The 12,872-nt window shown below is 40.9% G+C and overlaps 1 protein-coding gene across 3 annotated transcripts in view; it reads right to left on the bottom strand.

Annotated features, from left to right (window-relative positions):
- Positions 1–12,872, bottom strand: part of NRXN3 (neurexin 3) — a 972,437-nt gene that overhangs the window by 645,457 nt on the left and 314,108 nt on the right. For all 3 annotated transcript variants that reach the window (XM_086893498.1, XM_086893497.1, XM_086893499.1), the window contains one exon: positions 9,065–9,448. In XM_086893498.1, coding sequence (XP_086749624.1) covers positions 9,065–9,448 — 384 coding nt within the window. The remainder of the gene's footprint in view (positions 1–9,064; positions 9,449–12,872) is intronic.

Genomic DNA, 12,872 nt, shown 5'->3' with positions numbered 1-12,872 from the left:
GAGGACTTTTGCCTTAATGTGATGGATATCTCCTAAGTTTTATGTTTTATCTATTCACCGACTAACTGCCTATAATCATCACAAAGCAGAAAGTCACTCTGAAACTTGTATTAAGATTTGATTATCAGGATACAGTTTTCCTCTTCTGCACCTTATCTCCCAATTTTTACCTCCTGTTCTCAATTACCCAGAAAAAAGAAAAAGAGGATACTAGTAAGTAATAAAATAAAAATGATGAATATTATCTTTCCTTTACACATTCTCAGACGTTTTAGCAGTGAGGGTGAGAAGGGTTTCCCTCTGGAGGGCCATGCCTTGGAGTCTGGTACCTAGTGGCAATGGATTCACCAGGACCACCCTGTGGGCTGCTCTGTGAGATAACTGCATTTGAGACGAGACAGACAAACCAAGCAGATTGAGGGAAGCCAATATGCACCACCAAATAAGATCTTTCCACGCTTGTGGTGATGGCTGTGCTTCTGCATATCCTTTCCATATCACATAATAGCCTCATCCAATCAATCAAACTGTCCAAGGGACGACTGCCTATCTCCAGATGCAGAAAGAGTCAATTAAGGGAGCATCATGAATGCCAAGTCTTTCCTCTCCCCCTGAGATGAATAGAGGAAAAGAAATGAGACAGAAAATGCACTGTGCCAGTGTCTGCCTTTCAGCATGACGGCTTTGACTGGGTAAAGCAGGGAGATAGAGAAAGCTAATTTCACAGATAACATCTCCAAGGTCTACATAGTAATTTTAAATATTGGAAATAATTTTTCATGACAAATGAATCTACTTCATCCTGGCTTCTTCCATCAAGATATTCCCTTTAATTGTAAGGACAATTGGCAGTATCAGCAGAAATACAAACTGGTCTGATTGGAGGGCATGGAAAGGAAGTGGGGTATGAAGCCACAGGGACCGAAATCAGCCACCAAGCTATAAGACACTCAAAGATAGAAGTAGTCTGAAGCAATTCTTGAACCTAGTGTCATCAGTTTGTCTCTGGACACCTGACAGATGTGGTGCATACTCATAGCAAGCTCATCCTGCATCATCCATGTGACATGCTGTGAGACTCGACCATTAGTGATTACTGACTCAAAGCATTTGCCCATTTGGGGAGGCACCAAGGTGTTTTGCTGAAGCAGGTTTGCACCCCTGGAAGAAGGAGGGAAGCTTTTGGGTGTGTAATGGCTAGTCTGCATAAGAGAGGGGGTGAACTGTCACTGCCTGGAGGTTGCAAACCAGCTTCTGAGGCTGATCAGAGGCAGACCTTGTGGAGACAGGAGGGTGCCTTTTATTATGCCAAATTGCCCTCCCTCACACAGCACAGTCCCCTCCTCCAGGGGAGGGTCACATTCACACTTAGGCCTATTGATGTCAGAGGCAGCTGAGAAGGCATCATAAACCATCAAAGACCCTCGAAGCACCCCCAGACTCACTTCTGTCTGGGGGTCCACCAGAGGACTGAAATCTCCTCCCAGGGGAGGTACCTGACTATTCCCATGAAGTCAGAGTGTATTTTAACCCCTTGGACTTAGTGTTTTGTTGGCTTCTTCCCTACCTGCAAGAGATCAAGATGGATCAAGACCATCAGTCCAAAAAACGGAATCTACAGACGGTGATAATGTATCTTTTTACTCTTATCCTTTTTTTTTCTCTTGCTTTCTTTTCCCTATTCATTTTTTAGTAATATTTTCATGCTGTTAATATTACTATAGATAATAATAATATATACTGTATATATTAATATATATACATAATTTTTCTATATTATATATAGATAATAATAACTAAAACTGCTACACACCTACCCATCAACATCTTTTTTGCTGTTATTCTAGTGTTTGTTACAGGAGCTGACAGTACACAAAATCTTACAGTTTTGGGTAATCATATTTCTTGAACTAGGAGGACCTTATGAAAGCTACACTCAGCAATAAACAGCCAGAAGTACAGAAGCTTAGAGAAAAACAGCAGAAATTATTATCTTCTTCTGTGCCACCAACTAACATATTTAGATGAGATGAAGAGCATCTGGAGTATAAGAAATTCACATGCAGCAGGGAAGTCAAGAGTGGCCTTAAATACCTAAAGCACATGATGCTGGAATCAGGATGAACAAACAGGAGGAACACATGGGTAAAAAAAAAAACATACCTATTACATTTTACGATATAGGAGAGACAATCACTTGGTTTTTATATGGTCTCAGATTTTCCAGCTGCTCAGCAGATGCTTTTGGAGATTGTCACATCAATGAGACTCTTTGAAGTTAAAGTTCAACAGCATAAAAGCCATGAAATGGTCTTTTCCCAAGCAGATGTAATCAACCTGACTGCAGAATTAACTGCACACTCCTCTGTACTGAGGATATCACAAAGGCATTAGAGTGCAACAAATGCAGTTACTTGTTACCCTGGAAAGCACATATATTCAGAGTGGCTTCTGACTGAATGTAGGTAACTATGGACAAAAAAGTTCTAATGAGTGGTAAGGGTTACAATATAAATCCACTCAAGTAAGAGACTTTTACGTTGTTCCTTAGTATTGCTCCTCTTCCCTTACAAGCCCACCTTGGCTACACTGTCCTTACTGGAGCTAGCACAACATCCAATGAGCACCTTGGGAATTGTCTGAATGCTAGCACAGAAGTTATCCCATAGAAGATAAAAAAAGAATTCTAAGATGGAGGATACATAAAAGCCTAATAAGTAGAATAATCCAGCACTCACAACAGTCTTTAAGAAGAGATACAAGGGAGCTAATCACACAAAGCCAGGCCTGTGTTTCTCGAGCAGGACTGTGAATAGCATCTTCCACAGTATAGCTGCCTGGGCCAGCCATAAAGGGATCATCCACAAGTGTTACAAACGGACTGATGGCAAGTGAGAAAATTAACTTCTCACGTAAAATGCTCTTAGCAAAGTTAACATTCTTCAGATCGTGTTTAATGGAGATTTTATCATAAAATTAGTGAGAAACAAATTGAGATGGGTGTGAAGGGATTGTATGAAATTTTTTGCTAAATTCAGATGGAACTTTTTTCCTGCAGTTTGGAGACAATTTGGGAAACTGTACAATAGTCAGTGAATAGATGAGGTCTAGAACAGACCTATTTTCTAACATCTTATATCATGAAATAATAGGAATTATTCTGATGTTTTGATTTTCTTAAGTCTTTGTTCAAGATCTAGCAAGAATTAAAAGAATTAAAACATTGCAGCAATGACTTTTCTCCTAATGTGTCCATTTCTCCTGGAGAAATGTCCTATAAGAAAGACCTATAAGTTCTATAAGAAAACAAAACCTATTCTCAGCAGTTATCTAAGATTTTACTGCACACTCAGAAGGTCTGGACAGTCCAAAATGCATCAACACTTTTGAGTTGCTTTAAATAAACCTTGAAATATGTGATTATCATCAAACATCTTCACTAAGAGAAATCTAAGCTGCTTGAGATAGCAAAGTATGCAGCACTTATCCTATGTAGTAAATGGTTCTGTAGCATTTCTTATTACCAGTAATTTTACAATATCTCCCTTCATTGCATACATCATGGGAAGAGGTGTATTGTCATTAAACTGTTCTTAGTAAACACTGCTGCAAAGATACTTGGCAGATAATAAAATGTGCAGCCTTATGCTCAACATCACCATTGTTAACAGCAGATGGGTTGCTGCTCACAGTTTACCACAAAACACAGAAGAAGGCTGGTTTGCTCAGGATGTTAGCTGCCCATCTGTGAGCCAAGACAAACAGAAACGAGCACTGGTTCCAGCCCTTGGGAGAACCAGAATGGGATATTTCTGTCTTTCTGCAATAAACACTGGGTGCAGCTCAGCAAAGGAGATGGCTGGAACAAGCCTTTCTTCCTCCCCTTCACCTGGAAAACAACTCAGGCTGTGTCAAGTTCTGAGCAAATAACTTTTGAGGTTTAAAATCTAAACCTCAACATCTTTTATTTCAGTCTTAAATGATCCAAAGTCTCATACCAACCTGCCTTTTCCAATATTATATACTTCTTAAAAAAAATAAATCCAAGAAAAATGCACTCAAATCACTTAAGTAGAAGAAAATCTTTAAAAGTGAATGATCAACAACATTTGATTCTCATTGGTCTAAAATTATGTGATTTTCAGTTGTCTTTTGCTTTGTGTCCTTCCTGGGCTCTTGTCCTCTGCACAATGTTCCAGTAGAAAGAAAGGGTGCAGAGAGTTTTCAGGATCCACCACAGACCTCATGCATCTTTTTGAGCTCAGGGCATTTTCACTGTAGCTACAGAAAACAGATAATTTGAATACAACACACATTCCCCTCCTCCTGCTTAGTTAATGCCGGGGCTTTGAGGCCCCTTTCAGAAAAGTCCAGGGTTGTGAGGAGGTACTCTGTAATCACAGCTAAGTAGTGCATCATCATCCTCCATGAGCCAGACACCGGCTCCTACCTCTAACATCTCAAATGCAATTAACGGGGTGTTGCAATCACCTGATGCAACTGATGTCAAACACTAACAAATTACAAGGCAAAGGGCAAAGAAGACATTAAGAACCTATAAACACCCACCAAGGATCCCTCACAACTGGTGCACTAACCCACACTTCCCACCCTCCTCCTGCATGTCTGCAACAGCTCGCCAGCCCTCACTGACAAGACTTGCAACTCACCCTAATTTCTCTTGGGTTCAGTTTGGACAGGCAGCTGACATGCAACAAGAGGAAGCATGGTATCCATCACAGTGGAGGAATCTTCTTGTCAATTACCTCAAAGCTTGCCCTGCATCTGATGATCAGAAAGCATTTGGGAAGCATTCCCATGGGATTTCAGATATTTTAAGTCCTTCATTTCAAACTAACTGGCAGAATAGCAGACCTGTTGAAACCAGGTACTTCAGAAGAGATAAGCTGCACTGCAGACGCTGTTCTCTGGTACACATTCTAAAAATCCAGGATGCAAGAATGATTCAATACTACCAAAATACAAGCACCAAGGTTTTGGGATTTTTTTTCCCCCTAATGCCCAGAATACTACAACCCAAATCATCTGCAAAACCAGCAAATTCAGCACAAAATCTCAGTATGCACTTGCAATTATAACTTTCATCATAAATCCACTTCACTGGTCCTGTGATTCATTTAAGAGCTATCTAAAACTAAATTCATTTTAGGAGTCTTTCTGGCATGATTAAATCTTTCTCTTCACCATACTTAACAGCAGTGCAAGAGAGCTCAGGGAGCAGGGGGAGGTGAGATCATTACCACATTGTAAGGCAGTCAGAGCATCACTTGCAGGAGGAACTGTGTCCTGTCTATTAGCTTTTTCTCTATTTCTTTCCTATATTTGCAACATAGTCACACTGAGTTAGACAGCTCTGCAGAGAACCACTATGGAAAGGTGACAGAGGAGGAGAAGCAAGGATTTAAGAAAATAGCAGTGTGTTGTTACCTGGTCATCACAGTCTCTGGGGGAAGGTGTGAAATGGGGACCCTATCAAGCTAACTGCCAGCATTTGCTGCTGCCTTTGCTCAGCCTCACCGCCTGGCACTGAGCCCTTACGGCCCATGAAAGCACAATATGATCTTTCCCATGTCTTGCCCCATCTCTTCCATGAAATTTCAATTACCCAAGGAGAAACCACATTATTATTAGAAACTATGACACTTTCAGACCGCTAACACCTTTGTCTGCTTACATCACTGCCAATATCAAAATAATTATTAGATATTGGAATTGTAGATATGAATTTTAGGCCTTGGCAGCAGATCTCTGTTTTGTGCCCTGTCAAACTCCAGTTAAAGCAAGGCTTCTATATCTGCACAAAAGTACTGCCCGAGCAGACCACTGTAAGCAAAGTCTATGTTGCATCCAGAGTAGCTGGCTGAATATACAGAGGTGTTATTTCACTGACAAGACAAACTCACACAGGCTTTAGATAGAAGAGACATACTGAATACAATGTATTTGTGTTGTTGCACCATGAATAAAAGGAATTCAGACTTCTTTCCTGACACTATCAATACCGTTTTTAGACTCTTTTAAAGGTATAATGCCCTTCATATGACAAAGTATAAAATTTATGAGAAATACAGCACTATAAATGTAGAAGTCCTATACCTGAAAGGTGGGAGGTAGACTTGATCATCAACAACAAAGTAATCGTTTGCTTCTCTTCGTAGAGTTGTACATATGTCCTTATTTTCAGTACTTTATCTATTATTAAGTATGTATTTTGCTTTGTGAAAAAGAGTGATTTTTCTTATAGTCACCAAGCACAGGAGATTCTTTATTCTAGGCTCCCCTGCCCTTTAACCCTGTATCAAACATCTTGGGCTGAAGGAGTTACGCTCCTCTTTTAGCAGGACAGAAGTGTAAGGAAAGAATAAAGTGAGAGATGGCAAACTGGAGAAGTGGGCCAGCAGCTGTCCCATATTAGAAGATCTAGCCTGCTGCTTCTTCATTCCTGCCTTTATGCACCAGCCTGGCTGCCCCCCAGTCCTGTGGCAGCTCATCAGCCACTCCACAGCAGTGCCACTGTGGCATGGCAGCATCTCTCACTTTGACACCCTTCCCAGTCTCCATCTCAACCTTTCTCCTTCCAACAGTGTTAGAGTTACAGACCAGATGTAATCAGGACTTGCAATAATCCTTGGTGTCAGACTAGGAGAATGAAAAGTATCATTGGTAGCCTGCAATGCTTTTTGTTCATGTAGGCAAAATCAGTGGGCACCAATGCAGTTGTCTGATATTAAGCATTTATATCTGAGCAGTATGAGGCTCCTGTGTAACACCACATAAATATTCTGGACTTAAATGCTCTTCAATCTGTACAACTTTCTTCATATATCCAGCCTCAAATATTTATCCCCTGTGAGCTGCTTCTCACCAAGCAAGGTTCCTGCCAAGGAACATCAGGCATTATAGCCAGTTTTTGCCTGACACTGGGACTAAACCAGCAATGGGTCTGTGGTTGCTAATTACAGACAAAATGAGTTTCTCAGGATTAGGACCTTTGCATACATACATGTCCTGAACATTTCATCACACCTTTGTTAACCTTAAATTCACTTTGGTTCTAAAACACATGTATTATGACCTCAAGTTCCCATGCTAGACATTAATTCATTAATGTATCTCCCTAATTCAGAATGATGCACATCAGAGCACAGCCAAGTTATGGATCTCAGGCTTGAAGTGAATGAATTTTTCCCAAATTAAAATGCTTACATGGCTTTAACCTACTGATTTCTTTTCTGTGACAATAAAAAGAGTAAAAGCTAACACCATCAATATATAAAAAGTACATGAGCCCTGTTCTTTATGTCACTGTTAGCTTTGGATTCTCTTCTGGGAGCCAGGTCTAGGAGATGGGCATGAGACAGACTCCACAAAGCCCTGAATCGCAGAGTTGGTCACTCCCAATACTAAATAGAGACCAAAGGCAAACATACATGCAATTTTGTGGGGGAACAATGCATTTATGGTATTGCTTCCTTTTATCATATTTGTATAAAACCTAATCATACAACAACTGGCCAAAACCATTCCCAAGGCTATGGCTGAGAAAAGGCCTATCTGATATTTTCCAGAATTTTCAAATCCCATGTAGTCAAAAGAGAGAACTGCTGAGCTGATATTGGCATAGCTGATGGCCATGAATCAACATTTGCACCCATGTTCCCCCAGCACGGATGGCAGTGCTGATGCTTCAGCTGTTTTAAAGCCCACTGGCAATTCACTACTATTGCTGCTTAGAGGCAGCATGCAATGAATTACTGGCTGTGAACATTTTTACAAACAAACACAGACCTTGTACTGTAAAACCTAAAAATCCCATCCATATATGAAGAATTTTGGTCATTGACAAAAACTTTCTGCAATGAAGAAAATCCTCTGTAGAGTGAATGAATTACAAATCTCAATTATGTCTAATATTTCATGCATTGTAGCTAAATTTCATGTTCTTCCTCATAAGTGGCATGCTACTACGATCAATATTTAAAAATGCACTGAGTGGAAAAGGTGCTACTCAAATATTTACAGCAGAAGTTGAAAAATATCTGAATTTCCAGTTCTAAGGCACATGCTCTCACTATGGTGCCAAGTGAGGTGATATAAAGAAGTGACTAAAAGACCTAAGACTCTGCTAATGGTTTACAGTTAATTCTTGGGAGTACTGTGAATGCAGTTTTGCCCAAATGCAGTGCTAATGGCCAAATATTAACAGAAAGACTGGTTTAAATAGAAGAAAACGTCTTCTAGGGAGGTGGGGTTGTTTTGTAACTGATCTTAGCCCCATCTTTTTCTGTAAAACCACTCACCTACATCATTCCGATGGTGTTAGTAGCATAATAAAGATAATAATTAATTGAACCACCTATGTACTTGGGAAATATATAGTTCAAATATCTTCCATTAGTAAATTCCATGGGATCTATAACAAATAGAAATTTGCCTGCCTACACGAGCATCACTTGGGCCTCATATCTCCAAGCATCTGTCTTTAAATCACAATTCTGTATGCAGAGATTCAGAGAATCTCCCATGAATCTCCTATAGATTTGCCTTATCAGAGATGAACTTTGAGACATGCTGCATTTAACACTATCCCACCATTAGCTGGCTTTACTCATAAACAGCCATCAAGGAAATTCTACTACACAAAAAACAGAGGAAGCCTAGATAGAACTGGGATTCGTCATCTGTCCCATGCAAGAAAAATCTCCATAACTAATGCTCACACCTGGTACAGCTTCCAGTAATTTGTTTGAGACTTCACACATGGAGCTGCACTTTCCACCTCAGGAGACAAACCATATTTAGCCAAAGAAACCCTGGAACCTGAAGACAAGATCTTCAGAAGGCTTAGGGAATGAAGAGGCCAATGAAATGAGGGTGGAAAGGAAACAATCACAGAAAAAAGTCTTCCTACTGTGGGGACTGGAACTTAGTATTGGGAGGATCAGCAAGGGCAGGGGAGAGCCTTATGGGAACACTGGATTTTGTTCTTGCTCTCAAGCACACCTTCAGCTTTGTGTAACTGGAGTCAGACAACACAACTTACCTCGCTCACATGTTCTACCCCAATAGCCAGTGCCAGTGCAGTCACAAATGAAGCGGTTCCAGCCGTCCTTGCAGACTGCATTGTTCTTGCACGGGTAGCTGTCACACTGCTTGGTGCTGAGGCGGGAGCAGGAGGACTTGACTCCAGCAGCGTTCTGTGCCTCGGCCAGCTGCCGGATGTTCTTGCTCCGTCCATCGATGAACAAGTCTCGGATACAGCCGACATAGCCGTAGTTCAGCATTGCTGTCCAGAGCTCCGTGGGAAGGATGAGCCCTGCCCGGTTCTCTGGCAGCCCACCGAGGTACATGTCACCTTCCAGGTCTAGGATCTCACTCTCCCCGCTGGCAGTGAATGGGGTGCGCCGGCTGTTCACTGATATAGTTCCTAAATGAGGAAGACGAGGAGACATCAGCACCTTCAACTACAGACTCAGTTAGGTTCATTTTTTTCCAATAACTGAGTGAAGTTTAAGGTTCAGCACAAGAGAATGAAGATTCTTCCCTACCCAAATGGCATTCTAACAGTGACCTTCCCACAGCTCCCTCTCCTCCTGATCCACAGGTCCTAAGTACTTCCATGCACTGATTGATCATCATGCATCTGTATCCCAAATTGCATTAAAAAGTCAGAAGCATAACAATTCAATAGATAAATAATAGCATGTAAAATCTGAGCATTATTCAATGGCATTCATCCAGCAAAGCAAAAAAGTATTGAGAACACACAGGAGTTTGATGGCATAAAGACTAGAGAGAAAAAAGCAAAAGCATTTTAATTCCCACATATAGCTCTTTCAGAAAACATTTCATCAGTACCTCCAATGCTGGACCTGGATGATGGACCGACATAGACACGTTTGTAAGTGACATGGAGAGAATGGCTGATGCACTGGAAGAAGCACTGGTTACCATTTAGAGAAGGCATTGCAAGGTGGAGCAAAGGACTGATAGCAATGTTTGATGTAAATCAAAGCAAATAAATGCAAAGTCCTACACCTGAGTGACAAAAGCCTCACACATGACTACAGGCTAGTGACCTGCTGGCTAAGGAACCAGCAGAGAAGGACCTGGAGGTACAGCAGACAACTTGAACATGAATTAGCATTGTGAACTTGTAGTGGCAAGAGACATGAGCTGCAGTAATGTGTCCTGGTTCCAGCCAGAACAGAGGTAATTCTTTGCAATAGCTGGGAGGTGCACGGCCAGGGGAAGCAGATGAGCAATGTGATTTGCAGTCTCAGTGGGACCAGTGAATTGGAGAGTACCATTCCTATGACACAACATAAGCAAATCTCCAACTCCATAGAAAAGGATATTTTTCACCATAAGAGTGGTCAAACACAGATACAGAAACCTGAGAGGGGTTTACCAGACTGAAGGCATTCAAAGCTCAACTGCACACAACCCTAAAGATAGTCTAGATTGAACTAAGTATCTCCAGAAGTTTGTCCCAAAGAAAAAAACTGTATGACTTTACTAAGGAAGTTTTCTAGTTTCCATTTTATACAGGAAAATTGAGGAAGAGAGAGACAAATTTCTATCTGAACAGCAGTTATTATTAAAACTGTGATAGTTTTCATATGCCCCAAATCAAACGTGGGCATACTGCACTGAGGTCATTCACATGTATTTCAAGAAATTGTCCCAGATCATAAAATAACCATAACATATACTACAGAAATAGAATATTATGTATAATATATTATGTAACAGGTACAGAAAAGCAAAGTGACTTGCTTAAGGTCAGACTGTGCATCCAAAGAGAAACAGGGAATATAATGCACATCTCTCACATTCCAGAGCAGTGTACTCTTCTGAAGAGCATTCAGCAGTTTCTGTGATAGGGATATCTGCCCACTAGACACCCTCCTAAAAATCAGCATCTTACTCTCCCTAGCAATAAATCATCACATCCAATTGCCTTGTCATTAAGACAGTCTGTCTTCAGAGACTCTATCCAAGCCTTAAGATTAATTCCACATCATTGCATTTTTATCAGCACCCCTACAGTAAGGAAGGAGAGTTAACAGAGTTAACTCTATCTATTGTCTCTGTGAGAAAATACAGTCACATACACACACCTTCTCTTCAGAGGAGAAATGCATATATGAGACAGAGACAAGGTACTCCATGTGTGTGATGTTCAGTAATAATTAAAGAATAATGTCAGAGGCAGCAAAGTGTCAGAAGCAACAAAGGCATTACAAATTAAAGGCCCAGAGGGAACCACATGAATTATTTGATGAATCATTTTGTATCAACAAGCTGGAGCACCACAGGCATTTTCTCTTTTATAAAATAAGGAAAGAGAAAATGTGACAATACACATACTGTCACACAGGCAGCATGTCACAGAGCCACAGGAACACAACTCCCCTTCCAGCATCTCCACTGCTATTTCTCAAAAGCAGCCTGTAGAGTGTATATTACTCTAAAGCTTAGAATCAAAACACTGGAGGGCCGAGCTCTAGACAGCTGCTACTGTGGAGAGAATAAACATGTCAAAATGCCACAAGGGTAAAGAAAATCCCTAAAAGACAAGAAATATTGGATAACATGAAGTGTAAAACCTGGAGAGAGATGGTGAGGTGATGAACAAGAAATAGGCCAGACAGCAACCTAAGCATTGAGTGTTTTGTACCCTGCAATAATTCCTGCAAGGAGATGGCACTAGTTTGGATGAGCAGCAGTTTTGGAAACTGAAAGACCAAACTGCTAAGATGGAGAAATTCTATATTGATCCTAGCAAGGAGCACTCACATAAGCTGATATTCCTTTTTTTTTCCCTCCAGAATCCCATGTTTGCCACTCTGCTTGGAGTAAATCCAAGTTCATCTTGAGAAATCAGAAGCATCTAAGGCATCTCTTCCACAGCATTAGCATAGGATAGCAAAGTAACCACAGTTACTTTGTTACTGGACTGAAGAACAGACCTAAACACCCCACTGAGGGCAGCACAGACACACCAAACAGTGCACTGATACAACAGTAAACCAAACCATCCAGTAAGATTTTTAGTGTCTGATCAGGTAGGAAGTCATGTATGTTTTGTAGCTGATGACCAGCTGAAAACATTGTCCTGTGTAACATGTTCACTGTTCCCCAGCTAGAAACTGTGACAGGGTTTCTGGACCTGGTGGGAGCTTTCCCAAAGGACAGAAAGGTTACAGGACGTTAGGTGTCCATGTCCATGCTGCCAGCTTCTGTCAGAGTAGAAAGACAAAAACAGGTTTTGTTGCTCTGGCAGCCAACATAGACCAAAGCATACACAAGACCTAAGGGGAATAGAGATGCCAGAGGTTATCAGAGCATGACTGCCCAGCTTCCCTGCCTTACTGCACTGTAACAGTGAATACCTGGATTTTTAAACTCTTTTACTAAGATCAGCAAAACCTGAAGATTTGGACTATTCGAGAAATGGAGGGAAAAAAAGGGAAAGATGACACCTAACATGGAGTCTTGTTGTTTAGTTAGGAGAATTAGAACTTGCAGGTCACTAGCTCATTAAAGTCAAATGGGTGGGTTTAGCCCCCATTAAGTAAATTAATTGTTTCAGTTTCCAAATTACAGTTATCTATACTGGGGTGGGGGGGTGATCTTCAAGGTTTAACCATTCTCCAGTCCATATGTGGAAGAAAAGCCAAGGACTTAACAAGAAGAGGTCTAGAACTCCTTTCTCACACTTATCCAAAGTGTCATTGGATAATAGTGGCTGAAGGTACAATGTGAAGAAATCAATGCCAACATCCTGGTTTTCTCAGGAAACAAGGCAGCAGTCATTAGAATCATTAAACAAATATTCATTGTGA

The sequence above is a fragment of the Cyanistes caeruleus genome, chromosome 6, assembly GCF_971803275.1.
Source record: "Cyanistes caeruleus chromosome 6, bCyaCae1.hap1.1, whole genome shotgun sequence".
In the NCBI taxonomy this organism is placed as follows: domain Eukaryota; kingdom Metazoa; phylum Chordata; class Aves; order Passeriformes; family Paridae; genus Cyanistes; species Cyanistes caeruleus.
The sequence above is the reverse complement of the archived record's forward strand: the minus strand, read 5'-3'. Positions and strand labels throughout refer to the sequence as shown.